General features: G+C 39.8%; 1 protein-coding gene across 1 annotated transcript; it reads left to right on the top strand.

Annotated features, from left to right (window-relative positions):
* Positions 1-1,700: 1,700 nt before the first annotated feature.
* On the top strand, positions 1,701-21,139 carry LOC123817880 (complement factor H-like). The gene is given in 14 exon segments (XM_045837664.1): positions 1,701-1,778; positions 4,966-5,212; positions 6,754-6,930; positions 8,976-9,008; positions 9,011-9,154; positions 10,136-10,318; positions 10,673-10,852; positions 12,331-12,507; positions 14,564-14,740; positions 16,755-16,928; positions 17,951-18,133; positions 19,738-19,911; positions 20,446-20,630; positions 21,076-21,139. Coding segments are annotated over 13 exon segments (2,067 nt in total). The 3' UTR covers positions 20,586-20,630; positions 21,076-21,139.
* Positions 21,140-22,421: the final 1,282 nt, after the last annotated feature.

Raw genomic sequence — 22,421 nt, forward strand, 5'->3', positions numbered from 1 at the left:
AGCGATTTCTGCATTAGCCACCTGTCCTTTTTCTTTTCAGAAGTGACATGTGATCCTCCAACTATTGCCAACAGCCACTACACTCCCGACAGGACCTCATACACACTTGGGCATAGACTCACGTACCAGTGTAAAAGCGGCTTTTATCACTCAGCCCGAGGCAGCACGTCAGAATGCACCACTACCGGCTGGGAACCTCCTCCAAGGTGCAGCTGTAAGTTCCGAGCACACCGGGACCGGATCCTAATTCCGCACTGACTTCTGGTGAACACCAGTGCAATGGGGACCGAATGGGCCCCCCGGCTTGCCTTACTGAGAGTGTAAAGCAGGGCATGCGGAGGCATGCTTGGCTTTTCAATGTAGCCTCTTCAAATGAAGTTCAAAATGACATATTTTGTAATGAAACCCTTCTAATCTTTGGTACTCAGGGTGAAATATGTGTGGGTATGAATATGCATTTCTCTCACTAATATTCTAACATGTGAATTAAAACATTGGGTAAGAATGCTACCATTCACCATCGAGTATATTAGTAATTTACTGCTGTCTAACCAATTTACCCCAAATGTTACTGACTGCGAACAACCACCCTCTGCTGATTCAGGGTCACAGGGTCAGCCCTGGGGACAGGTCCAGTCCCCCAGTTCCTGGTCACTCTCTGGGCGGCACTGGGACACTGGCCCAGAGTGTGGACTGAGGGCTGGGTGCAGCTGGGACGTGCTCCCAAGTGGGCACCTCCCTGGTGGTGCAGGGGCCTCAGGGCCTTAACACCTGGTGTCTCCATAGGAGCCTGAGTGGCACTAATGTCCCCAGAGCAAGTGATCTGAGACACAAGGAGGACACCTCCATGCAGTCTATGACCTGCTCACACATTGTCATCTGAGCTGTTTATACCCTTTAGAAGAGGGTCCCTAAGTCCACCCACACTCAAAGGTGGGGGCAGTGGGCTCCTTCTCTCAGGAAGGAGAGTGGGAGATATAGTTGGTTTTCTGACACCATCACATGTCACAAAGTGCCACTCAGTTCAGCAGGGCATTTACTTCTGGGGAGGTTTCTTTGGCCTCTTTCCAAGAGCTGTCCGTCTCCACCTTCACGTTCCTCTTGCTCACGTATCAGGTCCCTGTAGAGGCATCCACGCTGCAGCAGGACACTCCATGAGTGAAACATGAAATGATGCTAATAGGAGGTCAGTGGCCTCAGTGTCAGTTCAGGACAAATGTCCACATGAATGTGACAGTGTGATGCCCTTTGAGAGGATGCTGGCATCACAGTGACACAGACCTCAGTGAGCGTGACCACCACAAGGAGAGTGTCCGTGTGCTCACCTAGACAGAACTGACAGGCAGCTCTGTGTTGTTGCAGGTGCACAACAGACAGACTCCGAGTGTGCACATGTCGTGAAATGACCAGAAACACGTGTTCTTTACATCATCTGAGTTTACAACCTTTCTTGTCCTAGAAACCCTAATGCAATGAGTATAACTATGTTAATAACAATTCATCAACAAAACCATTTATCTCTCAGTAGATTCTATTAAAGGAAAACATTATTTATATTGTTTTTTGTTTGTTTTTCTTGCAAGTTAAGCCATGTGAATATCCAGAAATAAAGCATGGGAAACTGTACTGGGCAGACAATTACAGAGGATACTTCCCAGCTTCTGTGGGAAGATCGTTTCACTACTCCTGTGATAGCGACTATGTGCCGCCTACACAAGAGTACTGGGGCAAAATTACTTGTACAACAGACGGATGGTCGCCTAAAGTGCTATGTTCCCGTGAGTAAACCTCATCCTCCCTGTGCCCATGGGGACACTTCAGAGAGGAGGGGAATCACACCTGAGAAAATGATGAAGCTGTGTGACCAGCATAAGGGGGAGGGCTGAGTTCTGTGAGCAGGAAGACAATGTACGTTGTTTCTTTTATTGGAGGTTTTTCATTAAAAGCATGAGAGATAAAAATAGACTCTGCAAGTATACCTATATCATTTGTACATATTATAATAGTGAACTGCAGATCATTATATTTAATATTATATTTTAAAAAAATATTTGGTGGAAGTTTTAGTATTTCTTATTCTCTATGTTATTTTTGGATGCTTATGCATTCTAATTTAAATATGAGGATAAATTTTAATTTATTATTTTGACCAAATTGTTGGGGTTTTTTCATGATCATTTTATCATTCTTAGGTAAATGTATTTTCAATTACTTGGAGAATGGATATTATTCGAGGAAACAAACAGCTTTACAGGGAGAATCTATTAAAGTCACCTGCTATCCTGGTTACAGTCTCCCAAACCAGCAGACCACCATGACGTGTATGGAGAATGGCTGGTCCCCTCCTCCCAAATGCATCCGTGTCGGTAAGAAAACGGGTCTGAGATCCAGACTGTTTTTGATCTTCTAAGACTTACCTGTAATTTCTGTGACAAAATGCTTATATCACCTTCTTGTTTTGTCAAAGGACTCATTTGGTTTTATTTTTTCAAGTGTGTATAAGTGGAAACACCAGTTTCTTGACATATCAATAGCATGATAAAGACACCTGTTGGTAGACATTAATTTAGAAAACCACCCAAAGACTGCAGAGAGGAAACATCTAATTAAATACAGAGTGGAGAGCAGGGTGGCATGTTAGCTGTTCCTATTGTCTCCCCACAATGGCATGGATTTTGGCCATGACACTGGATGAGGGCAGCTTGGTGAGAGTCCGGACTCTGGCAGACAGGTCCCCCCCACCCTGCCCCCAGGGGCACAGAGATCCAGGACTGGGTGCGTGGAAGGGCCTGGGAGCAACAGCTTCCTCTCCCTGAGTTAGCTCCTCCCCAGTCCTGCACCTGGTGGAGGTTTGGGGTCCGAGACCTCCAGGCTCAGTGGTTTTGTACTTGGTTTCTGTTGTTCAGGTTGACTTGACCCACTCAAGGCTCGTTTCTAAACTGATAAAGCTGGTTTGGCAGCCTGTCCACTAGGACCAGGTTACTCGGAATGTGGCTGAAGAAGGCCTCTTCTGGCCCCTCTAGTAAATGGGCAGTGTTTAAAGACGTCCTTCCAATTTGACTGATCTGATGTGAAAATCTCCCAGTGTTGAGGGGGGTGCCCTGGGAATCTTTAAACTGATGGTTTCCTGCTGGTTCTTCCTGGAGGGGTTACTCCCTGCCCGTTGTGGCGGGGCTCTGCCCTGCTCTGAAGCGTGATGTGTTCAGCCTGCAGGTGTGTGGGGCTCTCTCCCTCTGTAGCTCTTCCCACTGGGTTCTCTGCACTCCAAGTTCAGTGATGTCAGCCTGTTTGAGAACGCCGGGTTTGTCCTTCTGTTCAGTGTGACTGATGTCTTCAGCTTGAGTGTTTTCTTCCTTGTTGTAATCCGGACAATTTGCACCCCCGCCCCAATGAAGCCACTGTGAGAAGAGAGCCCACAGCATTCTCCTTCTCTCTCAGCAGTCAGAGCCAGGTGCTGGGCGCGTGTGCACAGCTCACAGGGTTGTTTTCACAGGGTTGGTTCAGTTTCTTCACCGTGCGGGGCTGGAACTCTCTTCTGCAATCTCGTGATACATTTCTTAATTTTAGTAAATTTCCTCCATGAACCACCTTTTAATTCTGTTCATTTTTCTGTAGTGTTTGTTTTCAATTTATTTCTGCTTACATTGTTATTTTTTGAAATATGTTTTTCTGTGTTCAGTGTTAATGGAAATGGCATATGTGGAAACTTGTTATGTTGACATGTGCACACATTACAAAGTGACCACCATGTCACTGTCGTTAGCATGTCTGACTCATCATGTATGGACCATGGTTCTGCATGAGGCAAGAACATGTGAATCTTCCTTCTCTGCTATAATTAAAACACGTCCTGGGAATAGACACGTGCTAGGAGCACTCTGGCGTGCTCTAGCATTCCACATGCAGTGCACAGACAGATCCTAATAATTTATTTTTTTGCATTTATTTTTTATCTTCATTTTTATTAGTGACACTTTTACAGATGTCCCCATCCCGCCCTTTGCCCAATGCCACCCAGCCCCACCCCCTTCCTCTGGCCATCAGTGATTTCTTATAAGGCAATCTGAATATTTTAAGTCTTACTTAGTTCCAAGATCTGTTTTTAATATCTTTTTAAAATTTATTGTTGCTCAGTTACTGTTGTCCCACCTTTACCCTTTGCTCAACCCAACCCCGCCCCCTCATCCCACAGTCAACCCCCACATTTTCCATGTCCATGAGTCCTCCATTCCTGTTCCTTTGCTTGTCCCCCACCCTTCTTCCCCCTGTTATACCCCTCCCCCACCCCCCTGGTCACTGTCAGTTTCTTCCTTATTTCCATGTCTCTGGTTCTATTTTGCTCTTTTGTTTTTTATGTTGATTACCTTCCACTCATAGGTGAGATCATATGGTGTTTGTCTTTCACTGCCTGGCTTATTTCACTTAGCATGATGCTCTCCAGTTCCATCCATGCTGTGCACAAAGGGTGGGAGTTCCTTCTTTTTTCTGCTGCATAATATTCCATTGTGTAAATATACCACAGTTTTTTGATCCACTCATTTACTGATGGGCCCTTAGGCTGTTTCTAGCATTTGGCTATTGTAAATACTGCTGCTGTGAACATTGTGTTACACAGGTTCTTTTGAATTGGTGATTCAGGATTCTTAGGGTATGGTCCCAGCAGAGGGATCACTTGATCGAAAGTCAGTTCCATCTTTAGCTTTCAGAAGAAACTCCACCGATTTCCTACAGTGGCTGCACCAGTCTGCATTCCCACCAACAGTGCACTAGGGTTCCCTTTTCTCACCATCCTCGCCAGCACTTGTTGTTTGTTGATTTAATGATGATGGCAATATCTTGATTTAATATTTTTGGAAACTCGTAGCTTATTTTCTCTGACACCAGATCTTAGATGATTAGGACTTTCCAGGTTTTTCATTTACAACAGAAGCCTCATTTTTTGTTATTTTTGTTGTATATTGTTAGAATCCCAATGGGCATGTTTATGGACCCTATGCTTACCTTTCCCTCCTGCTTCTCTCCCATTTAGTCACATGTTTAAAATCGGATATAGAAATTGAGAATGGATTTTTTTCTGAATCTCAACTGTCATACCTCTTATATAAAGAAACACAATACAAGTGCAAACAAGGTTACTTAACAGAAGATGGTCAGACATCAGGAACGATCACGTGTCTGCAGCGTGGATGGTCCCCTCACCCCAGGTGCATTAGTAAGTCATTCACGATGTTGAGTTATTGCCCCGATGCCTGTGGCAGAAATGGTTACTTTACCTGATTTCTTTTCCTTGGGCTGGCAGAAGCTGAGGTGGTTCCATTTGAAAAGATACATAAAAGGTTTTTGAGAAAGTGTGCATAAGTTTTGCCTTTTACAATGAACTACTAGAAGGTAGATATAGCCCATCTTTCAGTTCAAGGGTTTTCCCACCATAAAACTTCCTGTGATTTCCAAACTGGTGAGGGACCTTCTGTGTGTTCTGGTGTCAACTCATTCATTTCTACATGAGGCCTTGGCCTGGGCCTGTTTTCAGGGGGTCAGACTTTTATGTCCAGGTGTTCATTCCTAGACATAAAGTTATGTGTTTAAGTGAAAACAAGTGTTCACAGTGCATAATTGTAGAATAGTGTCACCTGTGTAATTTATATGTGATACAGCAGAGCAGGCCCTCTTCTGAATAAAATTCATATTTTTAAGAAAACATACATCAACATCGAGTCAGTGGAGACTAAGAAATGCTTGTTGCCTCCTCGATGTTTATGAGAATATTCTAAGAACACTTTTCTCATTTTATATTATTTATCCCAAAGCCACGTAATGATATTTTTCATTCACATGAAGTGAATATTTAAAATATCCATTTTTATTTTTCATTTTTTTCAGTTTCTTTACTTACAATGGGAACTAGCAAAAGAAAAATGATGAAGGTTGCCTTTATATCAAATTAATACTATACTAAATTGTGATTAATTATCCATTACAACACTCTTACTAGGAAAGAAAAAATGTCTCTATTATTATTTTTATTATTATAGTTTTCTTTACTTTTTAAATCTTTAAATTAGCTGGCTACCTAATATGTTTTAAAATTTCAGGAAAGTTATTTAAACCTATATTAACATCACTCCAGTAAGATATTAGTAAAAATGGAGACTATTTGTTCAACAATTTAATTTCTTATACAAGTAATAAGTGTGGAACTATTTCTCCATTCAATCTTGATAAGTATAGAAGAATATCCAGTCATTAAGGGGATATTTGAAAAAAGCTAAATTAGCATGTGAGTTTTTAAAATTAGTAAGTTTTAAAGTAGATTTCTATAGAATGTTTAAAAATCACTCTCACTGTTGAAAATTAACCTTTTCATTGAAGCAGTTAACTTTGTTTCTGGCATTGATGGCCCAACTGTTAATGAGTTTGGCTCCTACCTCCATTCACCAAATGCTACTCTGCTTTGCTAAAACCAAAGTCCAGCAGGTCTGTTAGGGCCTAGTTTCCTGCTAGGGTGGAATAAATGTGTGAGTGCAATGGCATTGGGAAAAACGACCTTAAATTGTTCAGATGATTTAAGTGATGGTAAAACTGCTTTGTAGAAACACCTGTTTTCATCCTGAGTAACAATATCAGGACAGTGACTTATCACTGGTATTCTGAGATTGCTCTTATGTGATGTGTTTCCTTGGGATGGGACTGACTCCATTAGAGTGTCTGTTAAATGCTACTGGACATGAACTCTTCAATTCCATTGTGCATTAGAATCTTGTGATATGCCAGTGCTTGAGAATGCCAGAGCCAGAAGTGGCAGCACGTGGTTTAAGGTCAATGACAGGTTGGACTATGAGTGCCAGGATGGATATAGAAACGGAGACGGACGCACCACAGGCTTCATAGAGTGTGGTCACAGTGGCTGGTCTGGTACACCCTCCTGTCACGGTAAGTCGTTTTCTTCCAGGATTATCATAATAAACAAAATGTGTATAAAGTGTTTTATTTTTACCAAATTTGGATTATGTGGAATTACTTTTAATGCACAGTGAATACAACTGAGGTGTCTCCTGATTCAATGCAAATTGGGAGGACAGGGGGTTTTGAAGTCTAAAGACAATAACCCATCCAACCCAGTGCACTGACATGCCCTGGAGTCCACGCACATCACAGATCTGTGATGAAAGTGTAATCGCACTGTCACTCTTTTCTGGGATCAGAGGCAGACCCAGGTTGTATGAACCCAGAAGCTTTGATAGCCTTGAGGGCCTTCTGTCAGGAAGAACGCCCAATCAGGAATATGTGCTTCCAAGGCCATCAGACATGACAGAACAACGTGAAGGAATGGACCTGCAGGTGACAGAGACAGCGGTAGAAAGCACTGGGGCCAATATGGCTTTCTATTGAGAATTTGCAGTAACCCATGACTCTGAGGACACACTGGTTGGAATTCGCCAGCAGGACGTAAGGCTTCCAAGGACGGAGCAAACAAATGGCAGCTTAGCATTCCTTTCAGAGGGCTTTCCTCAGCCACGTAGCAGGGACTGGCACACGGAGTAGCTGACACTGGAATTGATTTCAAATGTCCTGGAAAGTCTCCTGGTTGGAGAGGAGTTTCCAAGCAATGTTATCATAAACCATTAAGCCAAACAGTGCTAGCAGCAATCTTAACTACATGTACATTTCAGAGTTAAAAGTCCAGACCAACATATTGAAGTCTCAGTGCTAGGATTTAGAATTTTGACTTTTGAATGAATATAAATGTCTGTAATTCAGGGTATTCCCATTCATTCTCCTTCTTAAATCACATTTCTTAAGTCCTTCTATAAATATAACAGCTGGAAATAGCCAACAGCCAAGACCTTTATTTTTTTGCTCAAGGCAGCATTTTTTTACAATATGATGAGATGAAGAATTTATACCAAATAAGCACAAATTGTGGAAATTAGGACACACACTAATAAAAGAATTGTTATGCAGAATATTGGAAAAACATTTTAGAAGTATCCCAGTGGTTCCCACTCAAGCATGATCTTTTCAATAAACTACAAAGTTCAACATTAAAGCAAAAGCCAAAACAAAAGGAAATTATTGAGGTTTTTTGTGACATCATTTTTGAAAATCATTAAGTTATGTCTACCTTTATGATTATGTGTTAATACTTGACTTTTAAATCATATGAATTTTATTTTGGTGTGATTGCAAATTTTAAATTCCACTTATTAATTTTTTATATTAATTAATGAGATAGAGGAATCAAGCACAGTGTACTTTTATAACATTTAGCAATGTCATAAGCTTCACAAATTTAAAAAAATTTAAGGCATATTTACACATTCTAATTTGAATCAGATTAACTCATAATTTATTAATAGCCAACATAAACTATACCTAAGTAAGAACAGATAGTTTTATAGTATATAAATATTCAGGGCACCTAGAATATGTCTACCATGTGTGACCTTGGGAATGTTATTTCATCTTCTTTAATATTTCAGTTTGGTTATATTTTGGTTTAATTTATTAATTAAGCAATTTCTAATGTTCCTCTAACTGAAATATACCAGAAATGCCTCTCTGAGTGTCCTGGTTTCTGATGTATATTAAACAAAGTTCCAGATTTTATTTATGCATGCAATTTAAAATTGTAGCATCAGTGGGGTTTTTTGTCAGAGAATAGTTTTATTTTGATAATACAAAACCAGTAACTTTAAATTTTATGTCAATGATAAAATCAGATCCATTATGAGCAAGTTGATCTTACAAATTTTCAGAACACATGTATTGTTGTTCAGAGACTCCCATATGAATTTGAAGGAGGTGTAAACTGAATGGATAAATGTTTTTCCAGGGAGAGGATTTGTTTGATACCTCTCTGTATATGCAACACCCAGCAACTTATTTTTGCATGATGTATAACTTTTATTTGGCAATGAAAATATGTATATGCTCATTAAATTATTTTCTTAATAATTATGAAATTGTTTTTATAGAAAAGGAATGCATTGTTCCTGATATAGAACAAAACATAATTTGTTCAGCCCCAGAAAGAGAAATATTTCATTGGGAGACGTGTTGAAATTCTCCTGCAGACAAAGACTGAAACTTGTTGGACCAGATTCAACTCAGTGTTACAACTTTGGGTGGTCTCCAGATCCTCCAACATGTAAAGGTGAATGTTTTATCTGACAACTGCTCCAACAAGAATTAGAATTTTGGTTATCACATTGTGTTTCCCTGTTAGTCTTCTGTTGGTTTCCAGGGTGTCTCTAATCTAGGGCATTAAGCCAGAGATTTCTTCAGAAAACCATGCATTGGTAGTACGTGCCTCAGATGTCCTTGTTTAAGAAGTTCACCTTCAGCGGTGTCTGGTGCTGGAGCCACTTCTTTTTAGTCCTGTTTTTGCATCTCATTCTGCCAGCATGGGCTTCACTTCAGGTTCCACTGAGTGTGTCTAAACAATGTTTAAGCATCTTACAGTCAACTCCATCATAGATATGACTTAAAAGTGGTTGATCAAAGTACAAAAGCATTTGGCTCCAATGATGGTGATTTTTCAAAGTCTTGACCCTGGCCAAGGAGCTCATTTGGTTAGTGCATCATTCCAACACTCCAAGGTTGCAGGTGCAATCTCAGGTCAGCACATATGCAAGAAGCAACCACTGAATGCACCAATGAATGGAACAACAAATCCACATTTCTCTCTCTCTCCCCCTCTACATGCCTCTATCCCTCGCTCTCTCTCTAAGCTAAATAAATAAAAAATATTTAATATAAAAGTTTTGATATGTTTCTAAGGAACATGAACATCATTATAAGTTACAGTAGTATATTTGTTACTTAGTTTGTATATATTTTTAGACTGTCTAGAACACAGAACATGTTTCCTGGGCTTAAATATACTTCCAGTTTGCTAAATCAGCATAAGTAACAGAACTGGGGAGATATGAATCTAATGTAAACACCACACTTTTTCCTTTCTCAAAGACTGCTATAATAAATTAGATCATAATAAAGACTATACTTTCAGGAATCATTTCTATGGTTTGTTAATAAATTAGATAATAAGTAAGAAATTTAAGAAAAATTGTACTGGATTTTAACTTGTCAAATAGACTATGTAACCAGTAACCATACTGCATTTCTACCGTAGTGGAAGTGAAACCGTGTGGTCCACATCCTCAGCTCCCCAATGGGACAGCTACAAACACGCCGAAAGAAGAACATGAACACGGTGAAGTTGTGGAGTACGTCTGCGACCCCAGGTTTCTGCTGAAGGGTTCTCAGAGAATTCAGTGTGTTGATGGGGAGTGGACATCCTTGCCCCGGTGTACTGGTGTGTATAAAAATGTTAACACTTAGACGTAAGTCACTAGTGTGTATTTATATTCATAGAAACACATAATTCATTTTTACTTTTTGTTTGTTTACAGGAGCTTTATTTTTTATTTTATGTTTATTGTTGTTCAATTACAGTTCTCCCCATTACCCTCCATTTCTTTCCCCTGCCCTACCAACCCTCCTCATCCCACATTCAATCCTCCCCTCCCCATTGTCTTTGGCCATGGGTCCTGTATACATGTTCCTTGGCTTGGCCCTTCCCTTCTTTCCCCCACTGTCCCCCTCCCCCCTCCCCTCTGGTTACTGGCAGTTTGTTCTTCATTAGCATATGCTTGTGACATTTTCACAGAGGAGAACAGCACATGTGAAGACATACCTGACATGGTTCACGGCTCCGTCTATTCCCAGGAGCATCCCTATCACCATGGAGAGTCTGTGCAGGTCAGCTGCACAGAAGGGTTCACAATGGTGGGGCCCAGATCAGTTACATGTTTGAAGGGAAAGTGGACCCAACCACCTGAGTGCATTGGTGAGCATGCCTTCCTATAATAGCCCTGTGAGACCATTTAATATTTTTATTGTAAAGCCCTTGCCACCATATTTTTGAAATTTGGAGATATTCTTGAAAGTGTCATGTCATAAATTATAATGAATCCAAAGATTTGTTGTTTATAGTTCAATACTGTCTACAGGGGAAAAATAGAAACTAGTGACAGAACTTTATGAATATCTTCTGGTGTTAACATTATCTGTAAATATGAAGCTAAATTTTACTTGTGGATAGATGTATGATTAAAATTTCTTCCCTCAATGCTTACTTTGTACCTTCTGTTAGTCTTAACTTTTCATTTTCTTCAAGATGCTTATTTTTTTCCTAATAAAGAAATTATTTCAGAAACCAGTCACCATAGGACATAGGAGAAGAACCACACACATCCTTTCAGCTACAAATCTTCCTTCAGTTACCATCCCTTGAAGAGGAATATTGTTCTTTCCTTTCTCAGCACTCTGGACAAGTCCTGGGAAAATAACACTAATTCTCAAGAATCTAGTGTGTTTTAAATTAGTCCCTTTTATTTTTTTCAAGATCGCATTACAAAATCCTTACTGTTTTTGGCCAGTTACTTGAATTTTCTTTCTTCTGTTCATTCTCACTTGATATCATTACCAAATTATTAACAAATACTGCCCGAGACCTACACTGACATCAAGTTGAAAAACAGGATTTGCCATATGCATGAAATTTTTGAAATACATAGTTGTATAAAAACTTTACTAATCTATGAATAACATACTGAAGCCAGCAAAAATGGATTATTCTACCATTATAATATTGGATTATACAGTATTGGATTATACAATGATCTGGTATATAAAACAGCTCCTCAAACATTCTAAAGTATATATGCAAAATAGGTTATGACTTAACCATCGAATTTGTTATTCTTAATTTTGGTGATCACGTACAAGACATGCTTCAATATTCACATTCTATACTCTACACCTTAGACCAACTTTCCTTGTTGTTTTACCTTAACTTTATTGAAACAGTATAATAAACTACCAACTTCATATATTCTGTTTGCACAGATCATTGTTTTCTTCTAATGCTTTAGGATTGTGGTTTAAAATAATGCAGAAATGTCTGAGATCAGGAAAAGAATGGATGTGAACATTTGCACAGATTTCAAATGGGACCAAATTTAGTCATGTGATGACTCTTATCTATGCAGATAAAGCAAAATGTGAACCTCTATGTTCTTGCAATTCCCAAAGGGCAAAATGCCTTAATGATGGTTATTCTCTCTGAAATATCAGCACTGGACATGGGACTGTGTTTCTCCGTAATAGCCCACCTCATGCAACATGATCAGGAATAACTGTGCTGGTGGAATTTATAGACCTAAATTCCAATTTCATTGTACTCTGGACTCTATAGCTACTTTTTGTATTAGTTGCTTAGATTCTCATGATTAGTGTTTTCAAGGTAACATCTTCATTTTGCAGAAACAGGTAACATTAAGACATGTAAATTACGAAGGTCACACGAATATAAGCCACTCCGGTCATATAGGGTTGACTATGACCATAATGAGCAAGTGAATTACACGTGCCAAAGAAGGTCAGAGCAGAAGCACTCAGTCTGCATCAATGGAAGATGGAATCCCGAAGTGAACTGCACAGGTCAGCTCTTGATTATAACATTTTCAAATGTCATCCCTATTTCTTCCTACCTTGTAAAAGGAGCCTCGTTGTGTCTTAAAACTTTTTATTAACTATTTCTTATTACAAATAATTCCCACTGGAAGGTGATTTAGAAAATAACCAGAGCACTGTTTCAAAATAGTAATTGTATCATGTGCATTCTACAGCTACCTGACAAACCACTCAGGAACTGGTGACTTCAACTTTGGGGAGTAGGTCTGCTCATTGCTGTTGGAATACCATTGCTACTAATTTTTTGTGTTACATTGTGCTTATGCTTATACCTCTAACTCATGTAGCTATCTTGGCATCTAGGGATGTATATACCCTTCTGGGAATGTATCCATCTATCTCCATAGGTATCTACCCACTGAGCCATCTATCATTTTGTTTATCTGTATCTGTCATAGAAACAGTCTTATTGCCACCACCAATTCCAACAGCACAGGGCTCATTCTGATTCCCCAGTTTCACCTCTGTGTTGATCTTCTCCAGATGCAGGGCACCTGAACTCACTGTCCTCAGTTAACTGTGGTTGGCAGTGATATGGTATTCTTTCTTTACTTTCATGTATTTGATTTGCTGATATATTTTTAAAAATTTTGGCATGTATGTTCACAGAGGATATTAGATTACTGTTGCTTTCTTGTAATGTCTCTGCCATATGTTCTTATCAAGGTTATTGTGGTCTCAGAGACCCAATAGAAAATTGCTCTGTACTCCTTTGTTATCCAAAAGTATATGTACAATGTTATTATACACACTGTTATTATATTTTTTCTTTTAAATGATTGATAGAAAACCTGTGAAATCATCTGATATATAGTTTAGTTTCTTCTTTTAAAAATTTTTTGCTGATTAATTTAATTTCCTTAACAGAGAGTAGGCTATTTAAATTTCCTATATAGCTCTTTTACCAATTTAGGCAAGCTAGGAAACAGAACCTGCAGGAAAGTTTTAAACTTTTCACAAATACATAAATCACCACTCAACATATCTAATTCATATCTCAGCCAAGAATCTGTATCAAATTAATCGATCTTTAACTAAAGGCAATTCTTCCCTACGGGACACAGACTCTGGCCAGCGGTGTCTATGTTGTGGATGCGATGAACAAAATCACACGGACTGCAGAAGTCCTGTGGAGAAAAGGGACAGCATGGCCACTTTCTGAGTGAGAGAGTGCCCTGACCCCTTCCTGGACAGCCTTTTACTGCTTTCTGGGAGCATTACATCAAGGAATACCTCATTCATTATGCACAGATTTGTTTTAAGTGGTTACTTCTTACAGATAACAAAGAAAACAATGTTGCAAATGAAAAGAACAATAAAAGTGATTAATCTGGTTACATTCCATGGTTGGAATGGCACACACTTTAGTGAGTTACTTCAAAGATATACATTAAACCTCTGATGTCTTAACTCAGGGTGAGGGAGTCTTAGCAAAAGCAAGCCTCAAAGCAACCTAGAAATAATGCAGGCCTGGTCCCCCATGGGAAAGTGGATCTGCGGGACTGGCTCCTGTGTGCCACCTGGCACCTGTCAGTTTCCCAAACCAGGGCTGAGCTACATTCACCATTGCCACGTGGACCAGTTCCCTATAGCTATGGCTGTTCAGCGTCTATTGGTACAACATCTTCTAAGGGTTTACTTTGGCTTCCAAACCATTTGATCATGGATATTCATTAAAAAGATTCTGATATTACTCTTGGTTTTATGGACTGTTACTGAATAAATAATCCAGGTAGGATGTTCTACTCATTAGAAATCATTAAAATAGGTTTTCCCTAAATTATCCAAGCTTGATCACAGAAAGAATAAGAGAAAGACTCTAAAAGAAGGCCATGAGAATAGAAACCCAATGTGGTATATTACAGTGGTAAGCAAGAACAGTATAACAAACATAAATCTAGAACATGTCATTACATTTGATCTTTTGAGATGCATTATTACTGACAGTTTTATTTACTGACTTATCCTTTTAATATTTGTAACTTGTGGTTTTCCTTAATAAATCTAATTTTAATATTTTTAGAAATACCAAGATGTCCACCTCCTCCTCAGATTCCCAAATCTCAAAATATGACGACCACAGTGAATTATCAGGAAGGAGAAGCAATCTCTATTCTCTGTCAAGACAATTCTCTGATTCTGGAAGCAGGAGATCTCGTGTGCCAGGGTGGAATCTGGAAGTCAGTCCCACGCTGCATTGGTCAGTAGTGTGTCACTTGTGTCACACCTGTCTGTCAAACGAGGGTTAGACTCCCCTGTGCTTTGTGGAAAGGGACAGTTGAAGCCCTTTCTCCATATGCCTTCCACTTCACCTCAAAACCTTACATCTCAATTTCGGTACCAGAACCAATCAGCATTGCTCCCCTTGTGTTGTGAAGTGAGCACAGAGGGAAGCTTTGAGTTACTGCAGAAACACCAGATGCAATTGGTCTACATGCGTGTTTCACTCCTGGGAATGAGCAGGAAGGGAATGAAGGGGCCTAGGGAATGAGGGGATGGTATCATTGATTTTATGGAGACATATATCTTGGCAAGTTTCAAATATAGTTTGGTTATTAAATAATTTCAGTAGTTCAAATCATTCTTGTATTAAAAACCCCCAAGTGTGTTTAATTTTATTTTTCCTTGTAAATATGATCTTTGTGCCTGACCCTTTGATCTCTGTTCTGCATTGTAGAGAAAGACACCGTGTCCTCAGCCACCTGATATAGAACATGGAACTGTAAATTCCTCCAGATCAGAAGAAGAAAGAGAAGAAACAGTGGAGCCCAAGCTCTATCCACATGGCACTAAATTACATTATGTTTGTGAAGACGGTTTCAAGATAACTGGGCATCATGAGATAACATGCCGCCTGGGGAAATGGAGTCCCCCTACCTCAATGTGTAGGTAAGGACAGTGTGCAAACTAAAATCCTAATTTGGTACAATTCATTAAAATAAGCAATCATCATCAAAGGCATGAGAGATAATTCTTTAGCTTTTATAAGTGTGCAAATCTATTTATATGTTTATGTACCATTATGTATTAACATATTTTACCAATTTTTGCATAAATAAATAAATCCTATTTTTGTTAATGTCATGGGTTTATTCTGAAATCACTTAGTTTTTTATTCTTTCTGTTTATTTTTCTTGTTGACACTATTACCAAGGTCCCCATTCCCACCTCTTTGTGCCCTTCCACCCAGCCTCCACCCCCCTGCCTTATCTCCGGCCATCACCACATTGTCTTCTGTGTCCATGGGCTATGCATACATGTCCTTTAGCAATGTCTTCGCCTTTGTTCACCCAGCCCCCCTCTCCCTCATGCCCTCTGACAGCTGTCAGTCTGTCCCATGCGTCCACGCCTCTGTTCTATTTTGTTCACCAGTTTCTTCTGTTCACTAATTCCACATGCAAGTGAGATCATACTGTATGTTTTTCTCTGATTGGCTTCTTTCACTCAGCATAGTGTTTTTGGGGTCCATCCATGCTGTTGCAAAAGGTGAGATTTCCTTCTTTTTCATAGCCACATAGCAATCACTGTGGAAAACAGTGTGGACATATCTCAAAAATTAAAAACAGAACTGCCTTCTCACCCAGAGACCCCACTCCTGGGAGTACACCCTAAGAGTCCTGAAACACCGGTTGGAAAGATTATATGCACCCCTATGTTCACAGCAGCATTGTTTCCAACAGCCAGGACCTGGAAACAGTACGAGGGCCGAACAGTCCATAAGTGGATAAAAAAAATGTGGTACATGAAATCACTTTTAATTATGGCATTTTCCCCACTAAAACTAGATGTATAGTGAAATTAAACCTAACTAGTCATGTGGGTACAGCTATTAGTATTATTCTAAATATTTGTAGACATTGTAGTGAAAGCTTTGCCACCAGATTTTTAAATTTTTATATTCTTCCTACAATGTCCTTTCTGATCTCTTACAATAGATGAGAATTTTCATAACATGATTCTCAATGTGTTTCATTTTATTACTCGTGACTGGTTAGAGGAGCAGTGATAGTCCCATTCCTAAATATATTGACATTTCTCTTTTCCATCAATGCACACCTCGATCACGGTTTTACCAAACATTTATGCACCTTTCCTGTGATGTATTATTATTAGGGCCTGTGTGATCAAATAAAAGTACCAACTATGCCCAACAGTACATGAAATAAATTCCAGAGTTAGTGAAATATGCAGTCATTCTTACCTTTTTTCCTCAGGACTTCCTTGTGGACCACCACCTTCAGTTTCCAATGGGGCTGCACTGAACAGGAAAAACAGATATGAGTATGGAGAAGAATTTACCTACAAGTGTGCCCGAGGATTTACCATTCATGGACCTGCATCTGTGATATGTTCAGGAGGAAAATGGAGCCCTCCCCCAGAATGCATAAGTATGGTGTATTTAATTTTATTCTTGAGCTGATCAATACATGTAATTAGAGCATGAATGACATCCATTTAAATCTGTAGTCATTCTAGAATTAACAAGAATTACTTTGAGGTCCCCCGTCCCCCTGCCCCATGCTCTATGTGCATGCTCAGCCATGTCACCTCTGTGGGATGCAGCTGGCCCCTGCTCACCAGTCTCATCGTGACTCAGCTCTTGACACTTTACAGGTTACCTACTTAGAGACATTTGTGTCATTTTTCAATGCTTCATGTAGTTCTAGGAAATGGACTTAGAAGGAAAGGGTACAAATACGGATATAACACAGATGGCCTCTATGGACAAAAAAGAATCTGAATGTAAGAAGTGTGGTCCTGATCTCATCAGGCTTTCTGAACCATCAGTCCCATGTAATGCTTTGTTTTAAACTAATTTATATATTTTTCATTGTTTTCCAGGTACAGTTGTCTCCATTTTCCTCCCACCACTCCCCCCCACACCCCCACCCATCCCTGCCTCCCACCCTCGATCCTACCCTCCTTTGGCTTTGTCCATGTGTCCTTTATACATGTTCCTTGATGACCCCCCTCAATTTTTCCATTATCCCTCTCTACCCTCCCCTCTGGTTACCATCAGATTGTTCTTAATTTCAATGTCTCTGGTTATGTTTTGCTTCCTTATTTGTTTTGTTGATTAGGTTCCACTTAAAGGTGAGATCATATGGTATTTGCCTTTACCAACTGGCTTATTTCACTAAGCATAATGTTCTCCAGATCTATCCATGCTTTCGTGAAGGGTAGAAGTTCCTTCTTTCTTTCTCTTCATCGCCATATTACACTTCGGATAAATGTAGAATCATTCAATGTAATCAAGTCAAGACTGTTAACATATTTTCAAGTTATAAAAAAATGTTGTACAGTATACATTTGTTTAGTATGTACCTATTATTCTAGAGTAAAGTTATTGGCCATATATGTTTTTTAAAGATTTACTGAACCAATGTTTTGTTTTGTTTTTTCTTTTCAGAAACAACTTGTCCTTCCCCACCCAGCTTTGATAATGCCGAACCCACAAACGTAAACAAGAACAAGAAAGTATATCAGTCAGGAGATGAAGTAGCTTACAGATGTCGACAGCCCTACCAAATGGATGGATCCAATGTTGTTCGCTGTATGACTGGCAGATGGATAGGGACGCCCACATGCAGAGGTGTTTTGATAAACTTTGACATTTAATTTCCCTGAAGTGTCTTAAATAGTACTTAAATAGCATTACTTCTAGCATGATGAAGAGATGAACACAGGCTCTGTCTTAGGCCAGATCAGGGGCGGGGGGTGGGGGGGGTGGTGTTGGTGCCTTCACACAGAGGAATGGAAGGGGTGGTGAGGGTTGACCTGAGGGCCCCTGTTCTCACTGGGTGGCCCCTGAAACAGCAGTGTCAGCACCTTCTGGGAAACTGGAGGAAATGCAAATGCCACTTCACAGGCTCACTCAGAGCAGCATAAAAAACTCCAGGTTGTGACCTGAAACTCTTTTTAAAAAATTTTATTGTTGTTCAAGTACAGTTCTCTGCCTTTTCACTCCAGGCCCACTTCTCTCCCCACCACCCCAGCCATCCCTCCCTCCCTCCCCTGATTCCACCCCCCTTGTTGGTTTTGTCCATATGTCCTTTATAGTCATTTCTGAAGACTCTTCACCATTATCCCCCCCCCCATTACCTCTCCCATCTCCCGTCTGGTTACTGTCCATTTATTCTTCATTTTCATGTCTCTGGTTATATTTTGCTTACTTGTTTGTTTTGTTGATTAGGTTCCTGTTGAAGGTGAGATCATATGGTATTTGTCTTTCACTGCCTGGCTTGTTCCCCTTAGCATAATGCTCTCCAGTTCCATCCATGCTGTTGCAAAGGGTAGGAGCTCCTTCTTTCTTTCTGCTGCATATTATGCCATTGTGTAAATGTACCATGATTTTTTGATCCACTTGTTTGCTGATGGGCACTTATGTTGCTTCTGGTACTTGGCTATTGTAAATGGTGCTGCCATGAACATGGGGGGTGCATAGGTTCTTTTGGATTGGTGTTTCAGGGTTCTTAGGGCATAACCCTAGCAGTGAAACCTTTTTGACAGGAATTCCCAGCAGCTTCCACTTTCGGTCTACTAATACTTTGCCTCTAGCTGAAGTTCGTTGCTCATCTTAGCATCTATAATAATCTTCCCCCCTCAGATGACTACAGTACTTTCATTAAATTGTAAATTCATTTTTTTCATAATATTTTTCCTCAGCCTCTGTTTGGATCTTTTTTGCGATCACCCTCTTCCTTTAACTATGAGGTATTCCTCAAAGCATTTAATTCTTGACATACTCCTTAAGGAAATGACTACTGTACTTATTAGCCCAAGAGCCTAAAATCACAATGAATAGACATGATGATTTCAACCCAAATCTCATGCCAAATAATCTGTTATTCTAGTATTAAGGTTCATCAATTTATCTTCAATTTACATAACTTTCTTTTTTTTCCTGCTAAACTCAAAGGAAAGTCCCCCAAAGCCATCATTTACACTGGTTATAAGTGTCTATTAATCTTCAAGAGGGTGGGAAAGAAATTTAAGATATAGAAGCTTAACTGCTACAGAAAAAAAAACCCTGCATTATCTCCTTTTTCAATCATACATGTAAATTTATGAAATTTCTCAGTCTTCATGACAGATTAATATGGATTTAAGTCCTCCAGAAATAGAAGGGAATCCCATTGGTCAATGTGAGTTATAAACATTCATTGCATTAGATATACATTTTTCCTTTTTATTCAGATAATTCCTGTGGGAGTCCACCCATAGTCGAAAATGCCACTATACAAAGCAGGATGACTCGGTATCAGTCTGGTGACAGAGTACGTTACGAATGCAAGAAATCTTTGGACCTCTTTGGGGATGTAGAGGTGACCTGTTTGAATGGGAACTGGACAAATCCACCTCAGTGCAAAGGTAGAGTATCTTGTTCTCCCCCTCACCCCCATTGTAGAGGATATATTAGGGACAAACTGTGTTGATATGAATACATAATGAAGTGGTTCCTATGGAGGAAATAAATTCATGCAAATAAAATGGTGGTGCTTAAAGTTCCATTCTGTCCGTGGACTGAGTAAGTACTATGGTGTACTTATTCTAGGACATATTTGGCCACATTAGAAGAAGAGATATTCTGTCATGGATTCCAGAATGAGGGTGAGAATGCGAGCTTTTTATTGGGGCCTTTCAGCCCAGCTGACTCTCCAGCTTCTCAGCCACTGTCCATGGTAGGGGGGTCAAGGCTGTCCCCATGTCCTCTCTGCTTACCCATCTGTGTGGTGGCTTCCGTACACCCTAGGTTTAAGGCTCTTGGTCAGGCATCCTTCACTTGGTTATTCACATTGCTTACTCCCTTATTTAGCTGTAAATCCAGTCTGGCTCCTGGAAGAGGTGAGGATAGCCCCCCACCTACTCCAGAGCCACCTTAAACCAAAGACTGTCCTTTTGTAGAGTCCAAAGGAAACATGTGGGCCCCCCTCCAACCATCGACAATGGGGACATCACCACATTCCCATCAGCCGTCTACGCTCCAGGAGACTCGGTGGAGTACAAATGCCAGGCCTACTATAAACTTCAGGGAAACAGGATAATAAGATGTCGTGATGGAGAGTGGTCACAACCACCCAAATGTTTAGGTAAGTGGATTGTCGTTCCCATGGGTCCTGGGAAATCGGCATAAAGAGTGTGATGTTCGGCTCTTTATAACAGAACTTTCATGGATGACCATATTCTGATGAATGCTTGACTCCCTCATAGTGAGGCATGGACAAATAACATACAAAAAAAATTCTCAAACAGGAAGAGTAACAAAGATTCTTTTATGAAAACTAAATACATAGTAACTGCTATTATTAACTTTGATTTACCTTTTAGTTGTCCCACAGAATACCTCATATTTACATCATTAATTGCTTAAAATGACTTACATCTACAGGATGACTTTTCAATGAGTTATATTGAAAAAGGTTTTGAGAATGAGTTCCTGGATCAGTGTGGAAGATTCTACGTGACAGTCTAAACTTCTCTACTGAGAATTTGTATACCACTTAATGTTTTACATTTCTTGTTTTTTACCTTTAGAGGCATGTGTAATATTAGAAGAAATGATGGAAAAACATAACATACAGTTAAAATGGAAACAGGACAAAAAAATTTATTCAGAATCAGATGATAGTATTGAGTTCACCTGCCGACCTGGGTATCATGCAAAGTCACCACCTTCCTCATTCCGGGTAACGTGTAAGGCAGGAAAACTGACGTATCCCACCTGTGAATAAAATGATGGTTATGTTGCATTCTGAAAATTGAAATACATGTACTCATTTAGAGTATTTTATATTAATCCAATTCTCTATTTTTTTCAAGTATATTTTATCTCATTTTTCTTCATAATCAGAATTTATGTTGATATCATTATAATGTGAAAGACCAATGAATTGCTCTGAAAAAGGATCTCATTAAAATGTGGCAAACCACAATGCTGTGTGTTCTGTTCATCAAACATCTGTGGCCAGAAATCAGAACCTATCCCTTCACAGCCTGCTTGCACCCAACCACTCCCCTAACTTTCCCAACACTTTGGTCTGGAACTTCTGGGGCTGTTTGAGACTCTTGTTGCAGAGTGAAAAGGGGAAACATGCTTGTCTCCATCTTCAAAATGTAATCACTTCACAAACACATAAAAACCAGCCTATGTCACACCTGTGTCAGAGAGAAGACGTCAGCAGTTATTACCTGTCCTCGAGAAACACTCACCAGAGATGGTGACAGGCGTGATCTTCTGCAGCCTGTCCCCCCAGTGCAGGCAAGCTCTCAGACACGTCACACAGAGCAGGTGGGGTCCAAATCAGGGCAAGACTGTGGGCAGTGGCACACGTCCTGATGAAAAGACAGCAGCAGTATAAACACATTCACACAATCTCAGGACATGCTGTGAACCATGACTACGCGTTTACAGAGCAGAGACCGGCAGGAAGTGCAATGACACTTACCACAACTCTGTTGGATGTAGAGATAATGGGGGTAGGAGTTGGGGTTCAGTCCCACATTCCCCCAGTCTTCTGTATTGAACATGTATCATCTTTGAATGATGAAATATGTTAATTTGGAGTAAATACCCACAAAAAGTAAGATGACACATGATGAGAACCAGAAATAGCTCTGCATGAAGAGGAGGGCTTAAATATCATCTTCATGATTTTGCTGCTTTATAGAGATTTGGACACTTTCAAACCCCAGAGCCTGAAATATGGTTTTTATATTTATACATTTCAAACACATCACTAATTAAATTCAGTTGAATATAAACATTATTCATTTCTACAAAAACATTAATACTGTAAGATGACAGTGAGGATGTAGGTCTCACGTTTCACAACAGCATGGATGGACCTCGAGAGTACTGTGCGAAGTGAAATAAGCCATTC

Source organism: Phyllostomus hastatus, unplaced genomic scaffold (assembly GCF_019186645.2).
Source record: "Phyllostomus hastatus isolate PE091 unplaced genomic scaffold, TTU_PhHast_1.1 phas_contig_226, whole genome shotgun sequence".
Lineage (NCBI taxonomy): Eukaryota > Metazoa > Chordata > Mammalia > Chiroptera > Phyllostomidae > Phyllostomus > Phyllostomus hastatus.